Source organism: Sinocyclocheilus anshuiensis, unplaced genomic scaffold, assembly GCF_001515605.1.
Source record: "Sinocyclocheilus anshuiensis isolate Anshui unplaced genomic scaffold, SAMN03320099.WGS_v1.1 scaffold1292, whole genome shotgun sequence".
Taxonomy (NCBI): domain Eukaryota; kingdom Metazoa; phylum Chordata; class Actinopteri; order Cypriniformes; family Cyprinidae; genus Sinocyclocheilus; species Sinocyclocheilus anshuiensis.
Genome location: NW_015544215.1, coordinates 18978 through 28480, shown reverse-complemented (window position 1 = coordinate 28480; position 9503 = coordinate 18978). Strand labels below are relative to the sequence as shown.

At 37.9% G+C, this 9503-nt stretch overlaps 1 protein-coding gene across 1 annotated transcript; it reads left to right on the top strand.

Annotated features, from left to right (window-relative positions):
• The first annotated feature begins 1920 nt into the window (after positions 1-1920).
• On the top strand, positions 1921-9104 carry LOC107697220 (selenium-binding protein 1). Its single transcript, XM_016497918.1, has 12 exons — positions 1921-2151; positions 3257-3313; positions 4129-4241; positions 4382-4567; positions 5898-6018; positions 6093-6275; positions 6349-6530; positions 6663-6741; positions 8000-8121; positions 8210-8302; positions 8518-8636; positions 8778-9104. The coding sequence occupies exons 1-12, from the start codon at positions 2148-2150 to the stop codon at positions 8938-8940; spliced, it is 1422 nt and encodes a 473-aa protein (XP_016353404.1). The 5' UTR covers positions 1921-2147; the 3' UTR covers positions 8941-9104.
• Positions 9105-9503: the final 399 nt, after the last annotated feature.

Here is a 9503-nt window from a genome sequence, read left to right as displayed (position 1 = left end):
TGCACTCCATTTTGTGGAGCATGCGCATTACCTGAACGTTATGTAATAGTGATTTCTCATAGGACAGTCAGAAGCGGCAGCACTGAGCAGAATGTTGATTTGTAACGAAGCATGAATATTTACAAAAATAATTTTGCCTGATTATGACTATATTTAACTGATACAAATATATTTGCCATGAAAATATATATTTGCCATGATGCAAAGAATACGTACAACAGATTACGGTTTTCACATTTTGTGGGATACAGCACCACAAAATTTCATTCAAATTGTTTTCAGTTAACTTGGAAATAAACATTGAAATCTAAATTTTAGGTAAATTAAACCATTCTGGGAAATGTAATGGTCATCCACTGTGTTGAACTAAAGTCTATACATTTAAAGAAATGTTCAGATGGCATTTCAAACATTATTAGCGTAATTCAATGGTTAAAAACAAAAAATCCCATATCCTGTTTACATGTTTGTAGGTTAGTTTTTCATGACAATGTTTTAAAGCTAAACATCCTGTATAAATGCTTTGCGAATTCGAATTGCAGTTCTGCACCCTTGCTAACTCGATTCAAATTCACGAACTGATTTGAAGATTAAGAGCATTTAGAATTCAGCTCTGAATTGCGTGCATACCTGAAAAGATGTGAAAAAGAAGTATTACAAGTTCTTGGTGCATAAAGAAGATCTGTAAAGTTGCAAAGACTAAAAGTCTCAAATCCAAAGAGATATTCTTTATAAAAGTTAAGAGTCAACCACGCCTACCTAAAATGGCTCGTTCTAACATGCCCCCACATGTCTACGTCACGATGTGGGAAGATTTGCATAACACCGCCCAAATGTTCATGCAAAGAAAGAAGGCATAACTTTTATTCTCGCTGTAGTATTGTTGCTGCAGCCATGCCGAGACGCTGTTTCGTTGTGAAAGCGAAACTACTTTGTTTGGTCTTCCAAAAGAGGACAATATCCGCTTCGTCATGCCTAGAGCTGATCCGTGCTGGTCGCTGAGGAAATACATCAACTTTGCGCTGTGGATCGCCGGATCGGCTTTCACCGTGGACGAAGCGGAGTCCAGCCCGGGGTCGTCACATGTGGTTGCCGCAAGCTCGCCGGCTGCTCCTTTGTCGAATCCGCCGGCCGCCACTCACTCAAGCCCACCGGCCGCCGCTCACTCTAGCCCGCAGTGTTTCGTTGTGAAAGCGAAACTACTTTGTTTGGTCTTCCAAAAGAGGACACGACTTCACGACTAGAAATCACTGATTAAATTGTATTTACAACACTGTTCCAGAACAGTTCAACCCAAATATTCAGATGTCTGCAGCGCATTTTATGGAGGACTGTTTCCTGATGCTGGAAGAGTAGACTACAATGCCGGCTGTGCTGACTCACAGAACATTCGAAAAGTAAGTTTTCATTTAAAGGATTTGCCACTGACTATTCAAACGCGAGTTTTGAGCAGTGTAGAGTAGCGCTTGTTGTTTGTTATGTCCCCACTGGATGCAACAAATGCCTCGTGTATAATGGGTTTTAATGTTTTTGTCTCGTTGCTCCGGCCAGGACACGCCATCACAATATGGTAAGGGCAGTAACATTTCCATCTCACGCTTGAGGTATTCGGCCAATCACAACGCACTGGATAGCTGGCCAATCAGAGCACACCTCACTTTTCAGACTGATGAGCTTTGTAAAAATCGACGCGTTTCAGAAAGGCGGGGCATAGAGGAGAAACAATAATGTACAGTATGTGGAAAATAATGTTTTTTGAACCTTAAACCGCATAAACACATTTCATTACACCAAATACACAAAATAATGTTCTTTTTAGCAGCATCATATGACCCCTTTAATTAACGCACGACGTCATCTAGCGATATTTAGCGACTTTTCGAGCAGGCTTTAGCTACTTTTCCATTCAAAGAAGTTGGCAACATTGTCCGGGGACGCAGTCAGACCCTTCTCGATTGCCTAGGACCGAGGTGGTGCTTTTATTCTCCAGTTGAATACCTGGGTGTGGTTTTTAAGGATCATCTCACAGTCCCAAGTGGTACTGTCTCTGAAAGAGTTAATCCCAAAAGCGACATCTTTCTGCACGTCCCAAAGGGTTGTTGTGTCAGTGAGTTTCCGTCCGTGAAAGCAGCAGCATCAGCGGCAGTATGGGTGAGTGTCACTTCTAATGCACTTTTGACCATTGCTCAAACTTTTTTTTTTCTCGAGCATTCGACATTTTCATCCGAATTTTTTGTACGCAATTGCTCCAATTTGGAAGAAAAAAGTTCTTCATAAGAGATTATTTTCATTTAGACATGAGTTATAGGCCTGTCAAAATCATTAAGATAGAATTCGTGCAATGTTGCTTTCCTTCGGAGTACACTAAATTAGCTTTTTAACGTTTTCTGAGGCATGTTGAAGACTTCAAAGTCTACATGTAATCAAATTGATTTACAACAAAGAACAAACAAGTTGTTATTGCAGCTAACCTAACATTTTAACCTTTTATTATATATCAATCTCGTGCAATACAGAAATAATTATGTTATTAACACATAATAATAGTGATAAGAGTCTTATACATTTAATTTTTTTCTTATTGACCTCAATATGGCTCATTAGCCTGTAGAGTTAATCTTTATTGACATCATGGAACACAGACTTACAAAAAGTTATTTGTGTGTGTGTGTTTTCATCTTTGACTTAAAATTCAGAGTTTAGCTTTGATTACACAACCATTTTTATTTGGGGATGGTTGGTCAATGAGGGGGCTGACCTTCACGTAACCCATAAACATTTGGCTATCAAGGGAAGGATGTTGAACAATTCTTGGCAAGACACAGTGTCTCCTAGATAGTGACATTGCCCTTATGTTGTAGTTGGGTTTATGTGCTTGTTTGTGTGTTTTTCCTTATATCCAATATTTACAACAAGGCAGTAAAAATGTGTTATCTATTAATATCCAGTAGTTCACTCATCATTCTTGCCTTTCAAGAGTGAACACACTACGTGGTGCACTTTGTAGTTCAAAAGATTAACTAACCCACATATTTAAATAATATGCAAAAACTTTATGCCTTCATTTAATCTCTCAGATTTTTATTACGGATGAAATGCATAACAAGCTAAATTGAGTTTATGATAGGATACTTCCCAGACTGAATTATGTCTATATGACTGCATCAGTCTGGCCTACTTCAATAATTGAATAACTGACTATTGCTCACATAGAAATATTTGAGATGTGACATATGCTCTCTCTCATTGCTTGCAGCTTCTACCTGTTCAGGATGTGGACCAGGATATAAAACCCCTCTGGATGCAATGAAAGGTGAGTTGCTTTAAAACATAAGAAAGCATATTGTCTAAACAATAAAGTGGTAGTAAATATTAACATGTGAGTTGGTAATACATTGCAAGTCACTACAAGGGAGCAGTGACCTTTGCACTGGAGACTCACTTCATACTGTGCTCACTGAACAACTTCTGATCTTGCAGCTCCTCCTCCCCACCAGCAGAGGTCCTCCTCACTTGCGAATTGGCATTGCTCTGCATTGTTTGGTTTGCCTACTGTTTTCCCTCAAAAACAAAAACAAAATCCTGTCATACACTGTAAACTTGCCTCAAGTTTATATATCACTGTACAATTTTTTTTTTTGAATTTGGTAAAGGCAAGTAAATTTCTATGTGATTTTAAACCTAAAGACAAAAATACTTTTAGCATGATAAATTGCATTATACCTTAGAAATTCTTAGAAATTATCGTGTGTGTAAAATTATAATGAATATTTTTTTATGTATAAATATGATTTATCTAACGGGAAAACCAGTATACATTTTGTCTTTGTAAAATTTCGTTTTTTTAATACGGTTGTCATTATAAAAAAATCGGTTTAACTGGCTTATATAGGCATGCAAAATCTATATACATATAAAAACACCATAATCACATAATTTTTAAAAAATTTCATAAATCTTGTTATTTTGTGTATTTAAGCATGCACTTAATAGCAGATTTTTATGTTTAGTGCATTTTATCAAATGTGGACACAAATGGTACACTCGTTATGGAATTTTTTGATAAATTATAGGAAACACAGATTAATAGATTTAAACTTTAAACTTAAACATAAATTCTTCCTACAGGGCCTCGAGAAGAGATAGTCTACCTGCCATGCATTTACCGCAACACAGACATTCAGAAACCTGACTATCTTGCAACTGTTGATGTCAATCCACAATCTCCTAATTTTTGCAAGGTAATAGCAAATATGATTCATAAATACACACTTTAAAACTATTTTAGATTCAAATGTGGCAGCAACATGCTTCCTTTTAATATTTGTATTATAACTTTAGTAGCATTTTTTTCTATTTACACCCTCTTGTAATGGTCTAGGTGATTCATAGGCTGCCCATGCCTAATCTAAAGGATGAGCTACACCATTCTGGTTGGAATGCCTGTAGCAGTTGTTATGATGATCCCTCCAAAAGACGCAATCGTCTCATTCTGCCTTCCCTGATGTCCTCCCGTATCTACGTCGTTGATGTAGGGACGGATCCACTGGCCCCACGGCTTCATAAGGTTCATTTTAGTAAACACTCAGTTATACAAGAGCCTGGCTGTATGAATACCCTTATTTTGATGGTGTTAACTTTGTGGATGAACATCTGGGTTAGTAATCTGAGGTAGTTTAAAAACCCAGGAGCAATTCATGAACTAGAGAGTTGCTTAAATGACTTGATCTAGTTGCTCCAAAAGGGCTTTTCCTACTTATATGCATACGATTTTTAATTTTATCTGCATGCTGTAGTACTTCATACTTCACATTTGGTAAACTAACTCAGACAAGCAAATGAGTATCATGAAAAGATATTTGACCAGTGGAGGTCACAATCTCAAAGATGAACCACTTGGCTGAAAATCAAACAAAACCACAATACTTTCGGTTAAAATAAATGCTCTATCAACTCTTATCAAATAAATAAGCTCTGTTGACAGCATCTGTTTACTATAGAGCCCCGCACATGATATGCAGTAAAGAGATATATATTGTGGCCACAAATTAAGAATTAGTTTCCATGACTTATTAATTAGTTCCATTGTTTTAGTTAAATTGTGGCCACGAAGTAAGAATTTGTTCCCTCATTTTAGTAAATAGTGGCCACATTGTACTAATACGTTCCCTAATTTAGTCAATCGTCGCCACGTAGTACTAATTCATACCCTTGTTTTAATTAGTACAATGTGGCAACGATTTGCCACATTGTCGTGGGAACAAATTCTTAATTTGTGGCCACGATAAATATATTTTTGTCATGTGCCCCCAATATTTGTTTCAGTTTCTGTTAAGAAAAGCCACAGAGAACCTGATCGATTTTAGCAGTTTGAATTTATTTTAAAAGCCCAGAAGCATGACATCATGTCCTGTTACCCATATTGATTGATTTTGTTTAACATCTACAACATAATGCTGAACATCAAGTGTGACCACCCCTTAATACATGACTGTTGACTTTAAGAATGTTTCGTTCTTTCCAAGCCCATGAATTCTTTCCATTTCTCTCCTCCTCCAGATAGTCGAGCCCATAGATCTGTTCTGGAAATGCGGAATGAGAATCCAACTCTTTAACAGTGTAAATAAGTCAGAATGCATGAAATAGCATTAGACATCCCCTTTAATGGAAAAACTCAGGGAATGAACAAACATTAATTATTATGTACAATGCACAATGTAATTTCCAAATCAAAAAAAGCACTATAGTATAGCTTTAAGACTTTTTGACAACAGTAACCCACTAAATACAATGATCCACTTAGCAAAGGACCCCCTTTCTAAAACATAATGGTTGCTATATGTTTTTTTTCGTTCTTTCCAAGCCCATGAATTCTTTCCATTTCTCTCCTCCTCCAGATAGTCGAGCCCATAGATCTGTTCTGGAAATGCGGCCTTGCCAACCCCCACACTTCTCATTGCTTAGGCAGTGGCCAAATCATGATCAGTACCATGGGCGATCCCTCTGGCAATGGCAAGGGTAAGATGCTGTGTTCACAGCTCTGTATTTTCAGTACACGTTTATGCTTACCTTTTATTTCTATTCATTTTAAGGTGGTTTTGTGTTGTTGGATGGCGAGACTTTCGAAGTCATTGGCAACTGGGAGCAGCCAGGTGAAGCAGCACCGTTTGGTTATGACTTCTGGTACCAGCCTCGCCACAACGTCATGATCAGCACTGAGTGGGGAGCTCCAAAAGCATTGGGAAATGGCTTCAACCCTGCAGATGTCAAAACTGGTATGTTCATGTTAAAGAGTATGTTCAAGAGTCGTTGTAGCTGACTGGCAGTGATGATCAGATCTGTTTGTAGGTCATTATGGACAGTGCCTCCATGTGTGGGACTGGACCACACACAAGCGGATACAGACTCTGGATCTGGGGGAAGAGGGTGCTGTTCCTCTGGAGATCCGATTCCTGCACGACCCTGCTGCGGCTGAAGGATTCGTGGGCTGTGCGCTTCAGAGCACCGTCTTCCGCTTCTACAAGACTCTGGCAAGTACATAAAGAGTGCTTGTATTAAAATCTTCTCTAACCTTTTTTTAAAGGTTTAAAGGCTGGTTTTATGGCCCCTCCCCCAGTTTTTAAACAATACATGTTTTTAGCTTCAGATTTTGCATTTTACAGAAAGGGGACTGGGCAGCAGAGAAAGTGATCCAAATTCCAAGCAAAAAGGTGGAAGGTTGGGCTCTTCCTGAAATGCCAGGTGAGTACTTTTAGAAATGTTCTATAGTATGTTTTTTATTTAAGTTTTAGTTTTTGTGTAGTTTTTTTATTAAAGGGGTCATAACACACAGTTTCTGCCAATCTCATGTTAATCTTGAGTTACCTATAGAAAAGTATTGCAGCCTTCATATATCTCTGAAGAGTCTTCAGATTTATCAGATTTATAAAAGACAGATACAGCTGTACCACTTCTCTCTGAAAACATTCGAGCTCCTGAAGGCGTGCCGTAGGCGGAGCTAAAGAGTCACGAGCATGCAAAGCTTCTGCACAGTGATTGTCTTCAAGCTGTGACATTGACATAAATAAAACAGGAACCAAAATTGTATTTAATTTGTTTATAAAACATTTGTCACCGAAATGCTGGGATCAAACAAACACACTTGCACAACTCCATTGCTGCCCCAGAGAAACAAATTGCATCCACTGTTCCCTTAACGCTGGGTTCTGAACAAGGTTATCTTTCCCTCACAACCAAAAACACACCTCTTTGGTGACATTGTTTATTTCGAAACAAAAAAACAAAAATGGCAAATCCTTCTTGAGCAAGTCCTGTGCAGCGCTGCCGACGACTTCCAGAATCCGAACTAAGCATGTTGATGGGCGTGCTCTTGCTCTGGCTCTGGTTGATGTGTGCGAGCGCTCTTCCGGGAGAAGTGCCCATACAAGGAATTCCGTCCTTTATGACGTCATACAGGGCCATACTTGAAAAAAACTTTCTGAAACTTATACGAACGCTGAAGGAGTTTATTTGGCCCAGAAATACTCATGTCATACGTCCAACTTGTTTTTTGGAAACTTTGGCCATGTTCAGAATGTCAATAGAATGAAATAGTTATGAATAATGATTATTTTTAGTTAATTTTTTACTATTTTTGAAACTAATATGAAATATTATGCATGTAAATGTTTAGAAAATATTGTGTTAAATATAAAATATTTGATATCTACAGCCCTAAAAATACATTTAGTAATTTTTGGGGGGTTTTCTCTCAATTTTTTCTCTCTCTCATTTTCCCTGCACCCAAATTTAACAATCTGCTTTAATGACAAAAAATGGGGAGAAAAAAATGGTCCGAATAATACGTAAATATTGTTAGCGTAATGTATAAAAAATTTGTTTATTTTTCTCTCATTTTTCCCCTTTAAATTTTTCCTGGACTCCAGTTTGACAATCTGCTATAATGGCAAAATGTTAAAAGAAATTAGACACTCATTTACTCATGTATTTTTTGCCATAGGTCTCATTACTGATATCTTGATCTCACTGGATGATCGCTTCCTGTACTTCAGTAACTGGTTGCATGGAGACATTCGACAGTATGACATCACTGACAGGAGGAATCCACATATGGTTGGTCAGGTAAGACAGCTTGGATTAGCAGGATCAAGACACCTTTGTCTACATTTCTAAAATCATGTCAAAGACAAATGAAGTAAATATTTTTAAGGTCTTCCTTGGGGGAAGCATTTTGAAAGATGGACCAGTGAAAGTATTGGAGGACAAAGAACTGGATAGCCAGCCAACCCCACGGATACTGAAGGTACTATTTAATTTCCAAGTATGCTTCATGTGAGATATGTGTACAAATTTGAGTAAGCCATTTATGTAGAGAAAAACAGCCTAAAGCTGTTGGTAACTAAGTAATTGACAGATGACCCAGCTTATTGTCCTCCAAATCATTAGGTCATGCAGACCTAAACAGAGCAATTAGAGCATATCATTTGTTGGAGGTCAAAATGTTCCTTTCCTCATCAGGGAAAGCGTGTGCAGGGAGGCCCTCAGATGCTCCAGCTTAGCTTGGATGGAAGACGACTGTATGTCACCACCTCCTTATACAGTGCCTGGGACAAGCAGTTCTACCCTGACCTCGTCAAGTGAGACAAAAAAATCTTTATTTGTGATGTTATGGGTATTGTATGTAAATCAAAGATGAAGAAATGAGGCTGTTTAAATGGTTTTAGAAGTAACTTCTGATTTGTTTGTTATGCTGTAACATGTGTCTTATTTCTCTTGAGGGAGGGGTCAGTCATGATGCAGATTGACGTGGACACAGATAAAGGCGGCCTGAAGCTCAACGAGAATTTCCTTGTGGATTTCGGAGCAGAACCAGATGGTCCTGCACTTGCCCATGAGCTCAGATATCCTGGTGGAGACTGCACTTCTGATATCTGGTTATGAAATTGGGGCCAAGCCATTACGTTCCAAGGAGCAGAATTATTATTCCCATATTTTCACAACTGAGTGGAGATACAATATATCATCAGTATCATGATCATGTTTAATCTACATATGGATCTAAATCCTTAATCATATCATGTCAGTTAGTGATTACAAGAGTGAATCACATCTCAAATATAAAAAATATATATTTTTGTTGTCTTTATATGCTTTCTGCATTTTTTTAAATAAATATTTTGTATCCCATTGAACTCAAAGGCTTTCTCATTTGTTGTTGTAAGGGCTTTCCGAATCATTAGAATTGCAAAGTAGATTTTAAACACGTGGTGCAAGTGCACCGAGCGAGTGCACACAATCACCATCACTATAAGGGCACATATTTTAAAGTATCCTATTAGGAATACGTTCTAAAATAAAGCAATCAGTTATGTTGTATTACAGTGCTTAGAAACCATCAAAATACAAAAAACAAACTTTTCAAGGAGTTACACCACTACATAAGGTAGTTTTGTTTATTGCCATTGTAGTACACAAGTATGGAAATTTGTCTCTCCAAGTCTGAA

What these genes read in the sequence shown, in the direction of transcription:
- LOC107697220 (XM_016497918.1), top strand. An exon ending in AATCTCCTAATTTTTGCAAG is followed by an intron (nt 4,242 to 4,381) that starts GTAATAGCAAAT and finishes GTAATGGTCTAG; the next exon opens with GTGATTCATAGGCTGCCCAT. An exon ending in TGGCCCCACGGCTTCATAAG is followed by an intron (nt 4,568 to 5,897) that starts GTTCATTTTAGT and finishes CTCCTCCTCCAG; the next exon opens with ATAGTCGAGCCCATAGATCT.